The sequence below is a fragment of the Orbicella franksi genome, chromosome 1, assembly GCF_964199315.1.
Source record: "Orbicella franksi chromosome 1, jaOrbFran1.1, whole genome shotgun sequence".
NCBI lineage: Eukaryota > Metazoa > Cnidaria > Anthozoa > Scleractinia > Merulinidae > Orbicella > Orbicella franksi.
In genome coordinates, this window is record NC_138145.1 from 5943562 (window position 1) to 5959397 (window position 15836).

A 15836-nucleotide genomic window follows, 5' to 3' on the forward strand; every position below is an offset into this window, starting at 1 on the left:
GAGCCGTTAATTAAAAGCTTTTCTACCTTGAAGTAAGCTTCTTTCTTTTCGCGTTTGGCTGCTTTGAGAACGGAGTATAACTTTCTTCTTATCCCATCCACTTCTTTTGGAAAGTCATCGGATATTCCAATGTTGGTGCCTTTGGGAACGTTTTTGATGAACGACTTTACGAATTTCTTGTCTTGATAAGCGGAGAGTTTGACTATAATTGGACGGGGTCCTGAGTTTCGGCCATCGCGTGTATGCGTGGTAATCCTATGAATTCTGTCGAAGTGTATTTCCTTTACGTCGTTGGGTGGAATTTTCAGCTTCGCGTGCCTAAATTCCCATAAAACCGTCTCGGTATTGCTGTTAGATTCACGTTCTCGCTCCTTCACTCCAAAGAATTTCAAGTTGCCTCTGCGACTATGGCATTCCAGTTTGATATGCCGTCTTTGTAATTCCTTGAGTTCTTTATTTATTCGCTCTTGATCGGCGTTGGTCTTTTGTTGCTGAGACTCTGCGTCATTTGCCTTCGTTTTTAGATCTTCGATTTCTACTTGAGCATATTGCAGGCTTGTTTGTAAGGATTTATTTTCTTCTTCGAGTTAATTGATTCTAGGCTTATGATTTTCTAACTGGGAAGGACTCTTAAGAGCAAGTTGAGCTTTTCTCCAATGCTGCTGAGTCTTGAGTTCGTTGCATCGTTGCAATGTCCACATGGTTGCCTGCAGGTGTGAATTCCAGTCGCGTCTTCTTCGTCAGTTTGGGAGCCTCCTTCTCGAGTTCTTTTCCTCCCTTTCTCCTTCGCGTCGTTCCTATTAGCTTGTTCGTTAGGCATTTTATCACATTTAAGATATAACAACCATTACTGTGGCTACCAGGTTAAAAGATTCTAGAAGCTCATTCGTGCCGCCGTAGGACATATTTTTCAAAATTCGTTCAAATCTCGTTTAAACTCTCTAGGATGAGAAAAAAGACACCATTAAATGTTCAAGAGTCTTTATTCGATAAATTACCCATACATTGAACGAATTTAATGTCAACTCCTGATCTCCACGCAAGCTCTTATATTTTAGCCACGGTTCTTCATACAAACTCTTATATTACGCTTGGGTTACCTGTGGTGGAGTGTCGCCAGGTAGGATATTAGTTGTGTTGTTTTGAACAAAATATGCTATTCCTCGTGACATTAAACCCGGAATTCTCAAGTTAACTATAAGAAGAGGCCAAAGCAGCTTTAGCATTGTCTTTATTTTTGTTAGCTGCGAAGAAAATGGCTATTGTCGTGTCGTTTCGGTAGGACAGTTCTTGCCGGAAGAAAATTACTCAATGCCGCCTGAACGAGTGAGTGCTAAAACTGGGATACAAACGGACTCAAATTGCAGTGAAAACAAAACGTTCACCGTCAATTCTCATCTCAAATGGAACTGTTATAATTCCAAAATTTGTTATTTCGAACCTCGCATACTCTGTGGCCTCGATAGACAGCCTACTCGTTCTAGTAAAATCAGAAACTTATGAAAGAAAAAGTTATTTTCTTCCTCGTACGAAACCTCAAAAACAATTTTAAAATTTAAACGACTCTTTGTGGAGTTGTTGAAAACGGTTCTTTTCAAAGCCACCACACAAACACAAACGTCTTGGTCTTCGTTCTCTTTGATTCTTTTGTCATTGTTTTGTTGATGGGAAACTGGAAATGATATTCATATTGTGGATTTCCACGATACACAGTTAAGCTCATCAACTGATACGTGGCTTTTTCAAAGCAGAATACCTGGATCCTTCATGTCATTTGACATGAAGTCCGTCTTGGCGAGGCATACGTCAGAGAAGTCAGAGAAACTTGCCTACAAGCCTTGAACCTTTTGGAATGTTTTCTCCCAAGTGCTGTTGTCCGAATCATGAGGGTTTTGCTTGAAAAATTTCACAATTTCCGAGACTGGGGTAGGGGTCTACGTCCCACCAGCCCGAACGCCTGTGGGCGTAACATTTTCCCTTGTTTTGTTTCCTTTTCACAGTTACCCCGAATAAAGACGGTTGATAGCCTTTTCTGATCATTAATATTTCATTTATTCAGGATCCAGCAGATACTGTGGACAAGATAGCTAAGTTCATGGGTAAAGAAATCTATCCAGAAACACGTGACCTCATTGTCCAACAAACTTCATTTGGCGCCATGAAGAGCTCTGAGCACACGAATTACAGTTGGTTTGAAGGAATGAAGGGGGATGGCTTTATTAGAAAGGGACAAGTAGGAGAATGGAAAAACTTCTTCACTGAGGAACAGAACGAGTTATTTGATAAAGTGTTCAAAGAAAGAATGGAAGGAACAGGGATTGAATTTGACACTTAAGAAACTAACCATCACTTGAGTAATCAGAAGATGCGATAGCTTTGGCGGAGGGTCGCCTACACTTTTTCCGTGACGCGTGAATAAGCATTTTTTGCTTTGCGTGAAACGTGAATGAGGATTTATTTTTTCCGTGATTCGCGAATCTATATTTTTCCGTCCTCGGGAAACCGGTTTTCGATGTTTTCATGATCCGTAAATTATGCATTTACTTAACGCGTGATTTGTGAACCAACGACCTTCGCGGGGATAATTTTTCACTTCGTTTGGAGATTTTAGCGTCATTAAAGCTGGTAAACTACACCAAACTAGATGTAAAACCTGCCCATTCGACGCGCTTGCGGCTGGAGGACTAAGAACTAACCACAGCGGCAGTGAACCAGGAGGGCCTAGAATCTAGTCTGTCACGATGTGCCAGACACGGCATTTCGATGCATCAAAATGGAGGGCTCTGTATGTTTTGCGAACGTGGACAGAATTTGTATTTTTATGTGACACATGATTTAGCCTTTGCATTTTTATGTGAAACGTGTTTGCTTGCTTTTTTTCTGTGAACGTGAAGCTGTTTTTCGAATTTTACGTGATGCGTGAAAAGGTCAATTACATACACGTGAAATTGTTTTCAGAAGAGGTATAGGGGACCCTCTTGGCGCTGGACTTAACTGAATGTGGAAACGTTTAGTGCATATTTTAAAGGTTTTGGTTGTTTTCGTTATAATTATAATGAGAATAATAACGATACTAATGATAATAATAACAAATTTATACGACCACCACCAACAACAACAAGTTGAACAAACCATCTGTGAGTGAGTGAGTGAGTGAGTGAGTGAGTGAGTGAGTGAGTGAGTGAGTGAGTGAAAGATGTATGTATGTCACACCAATCAGATTGGATCTACTATAAACAGCTAATCCAATTTCTTGTTGTAAAAGTAAATGGTATGTGAGAAGATTTGATCCCGACACAGTTTAGAACGGCCATATTTATTCTTCCATAAAAGAGGAGGAAGTATTCATATATTGGGCTTACTTCGACGTTTTCTGTGGGTTTGGCTGAGGATTTTAGTTACGAACGAGATGAGCCTTGAGGTTTGAAACAGTCCGTGAGTTAGTAGTATGCAAATGCAACGAGATATTTTTATGTTTAGTTACAAAGGTAACTTGATACTTGTTTTTCACAAGGAGTAAATTCAATTAGAGGTCACGAATCGTCGCTTCTAGTTCTTAGGACATGTTTTAGAGGAGACGAGACTATTTAGATTTGAATCAGTTCTAACGTTTACAACAGTAAGTGCAGGTGACGATTGTTTTGTTCTTGTTGCATGCAAATATAACGTGATATTTTTATTTTTTAGTTACAAAGGGTAATTTGACTCTCTTGTTTTTCACAAGGGAGTAAATTCAATTAGAGCTGACGAATCGTCACCTCTTGTTCCCACGAGATGTTTGGTATCTTTAGTTACAAATGGTAACTTAACACTTTTGTTTTTCATATGGGAGTAAATTCAATTAGAGCTGACAAGTTATCGGCCATTGTTCCCAGGATATTGAAAAAAAGCTTTCATTTCTGGACGGTTTTTACGTCGCTGCAGTAGCATTTTATTTTTATTTGATGGGCATTTTATGACATTCTTTTCAGTCCGATATTTTTAAAGTTAAAAAGTATCAAAACTGCTCAAATGCTCTTTGAAGACTGCGTGGCATCAAGTTAAAGTGTAATTTAATTAAATCAGACTTTCAATTTGTCAGAGAGGTTTTTTTCTCTTTCTTTCTATTTTCGGTGAAGTAGTGTTGTTGTGTTGTGTTGTGTAAAAAGGGTAAACTTACGACTCGTATAAAATGCGAAAAGGTCTCTAAACTTGAGTATTTTTGAGCAAAAATTCCTTTTGGGGGTCTGAAGGGCTATGTGATCGGTGAGTGAGGGATTTATTCATGTGCACGTGTTACACCAATCACAGTGTGAGTTTTATCAAAGAACGAATCAAAGAAAAAAATAAGATGGTATCTACATTAATCTGGAGACGTGTCAGATCACTGTAGTTTTTCCAGTCAAACGTTTTATGGCTTACTATTTAGCTATCTTACCATTACCGATGTAACATCGTATGTACATCATAAATTCCCAGTTTCTTTCTTGCTGTATATCGCAACCAAAAGCACTTGTCAAATTAACCAAATCATTATTGTAAACAGCTCCATGAATGCTCCTATCTCCGAGACTTTTAGTTCACAAACAAAATAATTCTTGCACGCCTCTCGTGTCTATGTTATGGGATTTGATATTGATATTATCTAATTTGAACTGGTTTTGTGGAATATCAAAACTTAAAAACACTACGATCATTGCTGGCAACAGAATAAGACCGTGCTATTGCATGACGATGTTATAGCGGAGCTCCGAAGGGCCGCCAAGCGGAGCCCCATACTCATATAGGAAAGAAAAGGAAACCCATGAGTTGATTTTCTCATGGTTATCATTGCTAGTGGTATTGCTGCCCTACTGCTCGTGGGCTTGTACGCACGACGGCGACGACGACGACGACGACGACGGAGTCGCGCAACATGGCGGCCATACTCCAAATAGTAGGTTGACAGAGACATGCAGCCTTGGTTTACCGTGTACTTCTTTGATATTGGACATCCATGTTATGATCAATTGACACCTGTCAAAACAGGGTATCCGCTGACCAGTATCACGTTACCGTATCGCGGGCTCAAGTTTATAACTCGCGTTACAAAGCTCAAAACAAAATTCTACCTTTTCCTGGGTTAGCTTAATTTGGCTCTGAACAACCCGGCCCAGGAGCTACGCTTTTAGGCTGGTCTAAATCTATATATTAGCAGTAACCCATCGAGCCAAAATATTTTGGTTGTCACGTGATTGTCCGTAGTACCTTCGTCCGTACGGCCCCTCCATGTAAATCAATGTGAAATGTCACTCTACAACAACCTAGTTCCCAAGGCTCTTCCTTTAGAGATCAGGAGGGGGGAGGGTTAAAGCATACATCTTTGATATTGGGTATCCATGTTATATTCAATTGACACCTGTCAAAACAAGGTATGCACTGTCCAGTATCATTTCACCATATCGCAGGCTCGTTTTTAGAGCTCTTTGAGGTCACGTGTTTTTTTAAGTTGACCACTGCCCAAGTACGGGTTTTCAATTGGATCCCAGGCTCAAGCAAGGTTAACTTGTTGTAATCAGGAGATCTGCTTTTAGGCTTGGCTAACTCTATATATTACTTAAATTGGTTCTTGTTATAAAATGAGTTGGACAAATTATCCAGAATCAACACCAATCTGCCGTTTTTACAGACTGCATGATGTTTAGCTGTCTTGCTGGGAACAGTTCCATGTAGTTCTAATAAACAAAGTCACTGATCGATTTTTAAAATCAGATCTCATAAAGTAGGCTTAATATCACATTTCCTAAGATAAACCAAATTCTTCAGATGTTTTCTTTTTCGCTGTACATCACAACCAGACAAACTTGTTGGATTAACCTTATCATAATTGTCAAGAGTCCACTGAGTGCTGCTACCTCCAGGGGCGTTTTATTCACAAAAAAATAACTCTTGTATTGACATGCTTGCGCACTAACCCACTAAATTAGAAACAAAATTGGACATCTGGAGTCTCCATGTTAATTTCTCTTACACGTAAAAGTAACTCAAACGTTGATTATTCATGCAATTCTTACAATCGCAAAATACCATGCAGATAACTGAGGCAGTACCACTTGTATTTATTTCCATTTTTTTTTTCATTGACCTTTCAGCTGCAACATTTTATGAGTTTCTGAACAAAGAATCTTAGGTATATTATTGGCCATGTAAAATTATGATTTGCAACAATCTGGATTAGGAAAGACCTCATTCAAATTGTTTTTCTAATCATAAATCATTTCTGCAACATCAGTCTGCTTATCAAAATTCAAGTACAAACATTTAACGTCACCTTGATAGGGAAAAACTGCATTCAAATCTTATTTCGACACACAGTTACAGTAATATATACAACTACAAAGCTAATTTCGTCCATGACCTCTTAATTTGGTCCCCATAACAGATTTAAATCCAAGTGACTTCATGGCACCATGCATGGAATATAAACCTTGATACCACAAGTTAAACTATAACTAATTTGCATTTTTTATTTCAGTCTACTTAATTATTTAATATTTATTTATTTACTGGTTTATTTCTATCTTGTTATTATTGTTTCTATCTGGTTATATTATTGTCGGTTGTTATTATTTGGTGTCAAGTTATATTTTTCGTGCATGGTTACGTGAACTCATCCAAAATTCAAATCTTTACTGGCGACCAACTGAAGAGGTCACAGACAAAACAAGTCTTGAAGTCGCATATACTATGTAACTATGTATCAAAGGAAAATTCAAACGAAGCTTTTCCCAATTCAAGATGCTGTTCAGTAATCATACTTTCTTGCTTTACAAGTTAGAACTTTGTGAAGGAGGCTATTGCGCATGGTTTATATGCCCCAACAACAAGGCAATGCTTGGTTTAAGTGAGTGGCAAAATCATCCATAGAGGGGCGAAGCCATATTTTTCTATGTTTTCTTCCTTAATTAATGACTAGAGCAGGGCTTGATTGATGATTGCCGTAATTCTCATCACTGGTAAGATTGATAAGGGACTGGCACTGTAAGGAGAAACCAGTGGTTGATCACTTGGCCATCTCAGTCACATTTGTCCAACTGTATAAATGCCACATGCTCAACAACCATTTTTTGAAAAAAAAGTACTTGTTCCTTCAATCACTGATCTCCATTGCTTTCCAATTCTAACAGTTTGGAAGTGATTACGTTTACTGCATTTAGTGTTGGTGAGTTAGGAAACAAGTCAATAACAGCTTGGTGTCTTCTAAGGATTGCGTTAGACTGGGATCCAGTGGAATAGAACCTACAAAAAAGGAAAAAATTATTTTTTCAAGAGCTGAAGGCAAGATATAGCTAGAAGACTCTCCTCTGTGAAAACTGACTGATTTCAATGTCAAATTGAACACATCCCATCAGTGAGAATTGTCTGCAATTTGCAATGACCCCTTGTGATAAGCTTGACACAACAAAGAATTCCTTAAGCTTCCAGCAAATGAGACCTTTGCATTTCCAAACAATATACTTTGCTGCTTGTTTTTTTTAACACTAATATAGACAAGTGTAATAAATGGTGAAAAGACCATTTTCCTTGAAACATGATCTTGATTGCCCGTCACCCCTCTATCCCCCTTCCTGTGTAGTCACTGATGTTAGTAAGTATTTTTACCTAAAAATGGAGCATGGCAGCTCTTTGCCAAAGCTTCACCTCCTCCTTTTGAAACAAATTTGTACATTTCTAAAGGAAAGAAAGTGGAATATTATTTCATACTATGAACTAGATGAAGGTACACTATAACAGTCAAAAATACAACAAGTCATAGTGTATTAAATATTCTTTTTAAATCATAAAAAGGAAAAGCCTCCTCCACACATGCATTTTGCATGGACTTGTCGGGCAATGTTTCCTCCCAGATACTGTAGGTGTGCAGTGAAAAGACTTAAAACCCTGACCCTATTTAAGGATGAAGCAAAAGAAACTGATACCCTGTTTAAGGCCCGAACCAAGAAAAACGACATCCAATTCAAGGAAAAAACAAAAACTATGAATGGCACCAACAGGTCAACTGTATTTCACTTCTGTGACACTGGAAGTTTAAAAAAGCATCAAGTGTAGAACTTATTTTCTGTTTAGCCGGGCATTTACGCATTTCAATGTTAGCGGACACAATTTAGGTAGGTAACCTGTCTAAGGATCACACTGTGAATGCAATTAATGTCAACAGGGGCAAAAATGATACCCTATTTTAAGGATTGAAAACCTCAAAAACTATACCCTATGCCATGACACATTTGTACCTATATAGCCCGTATATGGGAGTACCCCCCTTCAGTGTTTCCTGCAAAGAGCATCTGTATTAGGAGGCTAACACTTACATTACAAATGAGGACAGACAAATTCACTCATGCTCTCCACCACTCTAGGATGGGGATTTTAGAATGCAGAATGTTAGTTCTCTCCTGACGTCAGACACTGCCACACCCTGAGAAACAGCAGGAATGTCATTGAAAAATCCATCAATATATTACATGCTAGTTCATTCTGGTAAATTTCTTGCAAATCTTTTATTGAGCAATTGAAGATGGAGAATTATCCCAAGCCCAGGAACAACTGCTGATATTTTTCTTTCATTGAGAACAAAGGGGAAAAAAAATAAGGGTTAAAAGTTCAGAACTGGAGACCAATTTTGCCAATCAACTGATACTAAACTAATCTCAGGTTTTGGCCAAACAATGATTAGACTTGATTTCACCTGAATTGATTGACTATTAAAAGGCTAGTAAATGCCTAAGTGAAAGGCTGGCCTTTCCTCAATGCTCTTACGGCTAAATTAACAATGTATTAGTCACAATAGACACAAATTAAGCAAATGTAAACTTTCTGAAATCAAAATAAGCCTTACTAATAATTGACAGCATTTACAGAACGTTTATTATAAAATAATATACTTTAATATGCATACCTGAGTAGTGACAAAAATTGCTCCATCTGGATTGTAATGTCACAGATTTTCTACTAACTGTAATCATTTATGTGCTCATCAGATGTTCCTGGATTGAACAAAACCAATCTTAGAACAGAGGAATAATGATAGGATTACACTGCATACTGCAAAATGAATGTGCATGATTGTACTATCAGCAAAGTTAAGAGTATACCTGCTCCGACTCCAACTCCAGTCTCCTAGTATGGAGTATTGTATTCCCTTAAATGTCCTTAATGGGGAGCTGGCCTACTGGTGGATATCCCCTCGTATCCCTGTATTTTTGCAGTTCAGGTTGGCCAGCAACTTGTTAGTACTCATTTCTCCTCCTATGTGATGAAAGGCATTGCCAGTCACGTCTCTCACCTAAAAATGCAGTACAAAGACCCATGAACAGGCTTTAAATCCAGATCTATTGATCTACAGTGTATGACATTAACCACTGGGCCACTGTACCTCACACATCAGTACATCACAAGCCTCTGAAAATAACATTTTACATAGTTGTCATACCTGGAGGTGTATCAATAAGCTGGTAATCCAGGTCACCCCAACATACATCTGATAGAAACTGCTTGATCATTGCTAAAAAAACAAACAAACCAGTAACTGTCACTTGAGAACTCAAGAAAGTCTGCAGGAACATCAAAATGTTTGTAGCACTCTACAGAATTTGCTCCATTTAAAAAATCATTAATAAAAGCACATTGCAGACAGTGGTGCACTGGCCTGGAACAAAGTTGTTTTAAAATAGTAGTAAAACATTTTGCTGATTTCAAACATTTTCCTTTCATTCAAAAGCCCAGAAAAGCCACAGTATTTCTGAAAGAATTTGCATAACTTTGTACAAATAGTTACACTGTAGATCCAGTGGTGACCAGCTGTGGGTGTCACATAAAAAATTTTTTTGAAGACATGATTGATCATTGCAGTTATGCACACAACTTAAGCAGCTGTGAAATTAAAGCCTGAAAAAAAATTCAGGCCTGAACAGGATTCAAATATGACCTCTGCAATACCGGTGCAGTGCTCTACCAACTGAGCTATCAAGCCATCTGGGAGCTGGTCACTTTGCGAGTTCGTAATATACCCATACATGTGAAGGTGAATTAATCAACATGACACGAGCGTGGGACGAAGAAAAATTCTGAGTCCCCGACAGGAATCGAACCCATGACCTCCCGAACACCGGGCGGGTGCTCTATCAACTGAGCTACGAGAACTCATGGAGAGCAAGGTCATTTAACTGAGTTCATATATGACAGGTGTCCTGCATACTGCTAGGATCAACGCTATCGAATTCGTCGTGAGTAGTGATAAGTTAATAAAGATGGTGAATTTTAAGCTCGGTAATGAAATGTGAAGGTGAATTAATCAACATGACACGAGCGTGGGACGAAGAAAAATTCTGAGTCCCCGACAGGAATCGAACCCATGACCTCCCGAACACTGGGCGGGTGCTCTATCCACTGAGCTACGAGAACTCATGGAGAGCAAGGTCATTTAACTGAGTTCATATACCTGTATGATAGGTGTCCTGCATACTGCTAGGATCAACGCTATCGAATTCATCGTGAGTAGTGATAAGTTAATAAAGATGGTGAATTTTAAGCTCGGTAATGAAATGTGAAGGTGAATTAATCAACATGACACGAGCGTGGGACAAAGAAAAATTCTGAGTCCCTGGCAGGACTCAGAATACCCATACATGGTGAAGAATGCAAGTGAGTATATGAAAGATCACATATTTGAACTGTGGAGAAAGATATGAAGACATGATTGATCACTGCAGTTATGCACACAACTTAAGCAGTTGTGAAATTAAAGCCTGAAAAAAATTCAGGCCTGAACGGGATTCGAACCCATGACCTCTGCGATACCGGTGCAGTGCTCTACCAACTGAGCTATCAAGCCATCTGGGAGCTGGTCACTTTGCGAGTTCGTAATATACCCATACATGGTGAAGAATGTAAGTGAGTATATGAAAGATCACATATTTGAACTGTGGAGAAAGATATGAAGACATGATTGATTGCTGCAGTTACGCACACAACTTAAGCAGTTGTGAAATTAAAGCCTGAAAAAAAATTCAGGCCTGAACGGGATTCAAACCCATGACCTCTGCGATACCGGTGCACTGCTCTACCAACTGAGCTATTTTGTATTTCGAGAAATTTTGTAATATATATCAACTAGACATAATACTGCCCCCCAAAAAAGAAAATTAAGTATTGTTTGCTCAATATCAACAAAGCCTAATAATAGCTACCTGAAGTTTCCTACATTTTAAACTAAGGTAATTAAATTGTGCATTTCACAAAAAATTACTCAATATCTGGTGGCATAGTTCCTTGAACTGATTTCAGTAGTCAGTTTCATTAATGATGAGACACTCAGATCTAGCTTTGATTAACAAGCTTGAACAGGTCAAGGTAAGTCAAAAAATATGTAAGTGAAGAGCATAAATGAATAAATACCATTTTTCTTAGGTCCTCTCCACACAACAGCATCATCTCTTATGTAATAAAGAGAAACCAATTGACATAACAGCCAGTCCTTGGTCCTTGTCTGTGTAAACTGGAACCCAACTAAAGAGAAAGGTTCAGGTGATCTTTAGAAAATACTTGTAAACACCTTCGGCAAAAAACATAGGTAAGCTTTGATGTCAATAACATATCAGCTAATCTTATAAAAAAAAAATTAGAAAGTGAAGTATGTATATGAAAAGTATGATAATTAAAACACACGTCTGGAGCATTTATATGGCAGATAATCTAAATTTTACGAAAAAAAAAACTTCCCAAGATCAAGCAAGTTCACCCACAAAAGTTCCAAAGAAGTGGGGTAGTGGTCCCTGACAGACCAGCATTCCATGCAGGAGAAGCCGCAACACTTCAAATCAGTTTCTTGTTATCACACTGGATATAAGGAATTCTCCTGTAATGAGCCACTAAAGTTCATAGACACTCTTTCACTGTTACACATCAAACACAAGTGTCAGAGTTGTATACAGTATATATATGCATAATTTAGTTAATATTGGCTCCCACAGAATGGCTTCAGAAGATGATCCTTTATATTATGACTTACCCAGCAGAACACTGCTGTATATCTTTTCCCTCTACATTCATCATCCTTGGAATACTTGGTCCACATAAGTCAACATCCAGTATGCCAACCTGGAAGATAAAGAGATAACACAAAGATTACCCATTTATTGTGATCAAGGTAGTACGGCAGCCTGTAACAATACATTCTTGAAGACACTTCTTTGCTACCAGTGGCAGATCCACAGATTTTCACTGGGGTGACTCTGGGGTAGGGGGGAGAAAGACAGAAGGTGCTGGGGGGAAGGCAAAGTGAACATTTTTTATTCCAAGACAGGATTTTTCCCTTAGTGTCACCAGTTCACACATCATGTGGCCAATATTATAAATCTTCTGATACCAAATCTTGCTCCCAAACGTAAAACACGAAAACAAGTCCTATCCAAAACATAGAAAATCATCCAATAAAGCTTCTCCCCTCACAACCCCTCCCACTGCGTGTGAATCAATGACTTAAGGACATTCGCCCTAATTGTTTCTGCACGTCCTTACTGTGTGCGCAAATTCACACATCATGTTATGCATGAGAGCACACACTAAGTAATAAAATGAATAGCCTGCATGGACCCTTTCCCTCCCCTTCTACGGCCTGTCATGCAGGCTATAAAATGAACAATGATAGGGCAGAAGGCTATTGCTATAGCTTTGCCTGGGATTTAATGATCTTGGATGTTTGGTGACCCCTACTTTTCTTTCCAGAAACAGATTTTATTAACAATTATCTCCACATTGTCCAAAAATGAACAAAAAATCAATGTGGGAAGTTAAAGAAAAATTAAGATTTCTGTCCACGGGACATTGAATCCTGCCATCTTGTGGCTGCAGGGTCCATGAAACTATGGTCGCTAAATGCGAACTTGTTCATTACGGAACCTCGCCAGTTGACTAAATTCACTTAATAGGTCCCCTTAAGGTGATTCCTCACATTTGCAACGCGCATCCTTACTGCGTATAATTTATGGTGTCAGTTAGCACACGCTCATGCATGCGCATCTTGAAAACATGACGGATTTGCCTTGATATTGAGTTCTGGCTATAGCTCACTAACGAGCACCAGGACCCCACCTTTTTTTCCAGTCATTGTAATCAACTAATCATAAGCTTTGCGTGAGAAAAGACTGAACTAATTTCTATCGCTGAAAATTGAATAAATAAGGAAAATAGCAGATAGACTGTGGTCTTTTCTATTTTGCAGTTTGGTAACCATATCAAGAAATTTGGTTCATTTTTTTAATCTAGGATTTAGCTTTCTGTCTGAATCAAACTTAAAATGCTTATTTGTGTCTGATGCAATGTATTGACTGTAGTTTAATGCATGTTCTCGTGAGTCTGGACTTACAAAGATTTTACAATTACTGGGAATGCGTTCTTATAATAAGCATTGAATAATGCCAAAATGGGGCATTTTCAATGCTTCACTGCTCCTTACTGAGCATGGGCAGCTCCCTCTTTTATTTCAAAATTGAAGTTCTCATATGATAAATATTCAGTAGACAAAGTTTGAACAAAAATCTATTGTCACTTTTATTTCAGAGGAGTTACCTTGAACAACATTTGGCAGAGAACATTTCACTTCAAAGATCTAATTGCAATATTTTTGGGCTTACAGACATTGTGACCTTATTCGCTAACGAAGCCCGATTATTTCAGATTTCGGGTGTTCTTCTGGGGATGTTCTCTCCAAAACGAAGTCGGTGACCCCCAATATTTTTACATTTCGTGCGAACGTCCTTAATACAGGTAAATGTAGAAATGTAAACCATAAGTCAACAGAACGCAAAGATTTCAGCTTACCTTCTATCCTTTGTTGTAAAGGGTCAATGCTATCTGTGTCGTAAACAGTACTTTTACCAACTCCTCCTTAACCAGACAAAACAAGAATCACGTGCTTGACAGATTTTAACACTTCTTCAAGAGTTTGCTCCGACTGACCTGAAATTTACAAACAAAAACCACATTGTAACTAAGTGAGAATTACAGTCAGCACCTTCGCTGTACTTGCCTACTCGGACTCTAGAGAGAGAGGACAATTCCAACAACGTCGCTAAGCATGCAAATAATATATTAAGCCTTTTCCGTATAGGAAGCTGGAGTTTCTTTCGAAAAGATAACATAAAAGGACCTATACTTCCGCTTACATGTAGTCTTACTTTAAAGAAAAAATAATGTATACACCCTTTATACAAACAGCATTTTTTTAAGTAACACATTCGTTGCACGACAGTACTCACCGTCCGCCATCTTGAATTTGAGAAGGAAACTGCTGGTCATCCTCGCGTACAGTCGGCTCAAGGAGCTTTCCCGCTGCTGTGTAGGCTCGCTCTGTAGCTGAAAAAAGGTCATCCTGGGAGACCCAGGGCCGAGGGGCAGTTAGTCGACGCGACATTTTGGGACGACGCGATATTTTCGGGCGAAAGTTTACATCAAGACGTAAAATTTCGCCCGAAAATATCGCTTCGTCCCGACTAACTGCCCCTGGGTCTTCGAGGTGGCCTGAAATGTCAGTCATCTTCCACCGTCCAGCCTAATCGCCCGGGAATTAAGCTAATGGTGGGAGATGACTGGCATTTCAGGCTACTGAAAGATATGTTCAAAACCACAAATGAAATCAGGGACCGCGAGGGAGGAGGAAGGGCTTTAGCCCTACCACTTACTTGCTTGTGTTGAGTTTTTTGGGCTCCAGTCCAGATGACATGGATAACGTACGAATTTTGCTACTGGAAAGTAACAAAACGGCGGAACAGTGATCCCTTCTGGAATAACTATATCCCACAAGTCATTTAAATTCTTTCGGTATAAACACAAGCCTTTAGGCGCGTGTGCATACCAAGAGAATACAAGTGTCTCGTGGGATATTCCGTGATATACCACTCGAAAGCGACAGACAGTGCTCGACTTACCGAAATAGTCGGATTACCGAAGAAGTTCGAAAAAGTACGATTTTTCTAGAGGTTACCGAAGGCCACCGAAGATGCTGTATTTGCCGAATTAGTCGGATTTCCGAAGATGGTCTTCTTTGGCAGTAAATCGATTTTCCGAACCAGTCGGATTTCCGAAGATATTCGTCTGCACATACTTCGACAGAGCTCGACTTGCGGAATATTGGATTTCGGAAGATTTTCGACACTGTTCGTTTTATTTGCTGAATTAGTACTCGAGATTTTCGCATAGGTTACCGAAGATGTTCTCTTTGTCGAATTAGTCGGATTTCCAAAGATTGCGTCCTTCGACAATGTTCGATATTCCATATATGTCGTATTTCCGAAGATATTCTGAGCATGCTTTGACAGTGCTCGATTTGTCGAATTAGTCGAATTTCCGAAGATGTTCAACAGTGTTCGATTTTCCCGGAGGTTATCAAAGATTACCGAGGATGATGCTCTTTACGCCTAACTAGGCGGATTTCCAAAGGTTAACTTCTTCGACAGTGTTCGATTTACCGAAGATTACCCAAGATGTCCGAAGTTTTCCCAAGGTCACAAAAGATCGAACGAGTAAATAATGAATGATACCGTGGGTGAGTTCCTGTCTTCATTTCCAGTTCTACAATGCGTTTAGGCACAGTTCGAAGGATGCAAACACCCATGACAAGGCTTCGATTGAGTATGGAATTAACGTGGCCTAAGCCCAACCAAAAGTTAGAAATAGTCATAGAGAGCTTTTTTTCACGCATGCCAAGGCTCTACAGCCCTAAATTGCTTGACATAGCCTCACACAGGCCCATATAGCTTTACATAACAATACATTTTCATACAATTGAGCTGATATAGCCTTACGGAGAGCCCTACATCTTC

General features: G+C 39.1%; 1 protein-coding gene and 1 pseudogene across 3 annotated transcripts in view; one reads left to right on the forward strand and one right to left on the reverse strand.

Moving 5' to 3' along the window:
* The window catches only part of LOC145469511 (sulfotransferase 1B1-like), a 13749-nt gene extending 10614 nt beyond the window's left edge, over positions 1-3135 (forward strand). For both annotated transcript variants that reach the window (XM_081453360.1, XM_081453291.1), the window contains exon 5: positions 2060-3135. In XM_081453360.1, coding sequence (XP_081309486.1) covers positions 2060-2335 — 276 coding nt within the window. In that variant the 3' untranslated portion in view covers positions 2336-3135. The remainder of the gene's footprint in view (positions 1-2059) is intronic.
* Positions 3136-3143: 8 nt separating this feature from the next.
* Positions 3144-14428, reverse strand: LOC145484941 (cytosolic Fe-S cluster assembly factor NUBP2 homolog; annotated as a pseudogene). The gene is made up of 9 exons (XR_014049111.1): positions 14274-14428; positions 13837-13982; positions 12026-12114; positions 11413-11523; positions 9449-9520; positions 8915-9002; positions 8322-8434; positions 7621-7689; positions 3144-7257 (listed from the first exon to the last, which is right to left on the reverse strand). The product of XR_014049111.1 is annotated as a cytosolic Fe-S cluster assembly factor NUBP2 homolog (transcript).
* Between the last annotated feature and the right edge of the window lie 1408 nt (positions 14429-15836).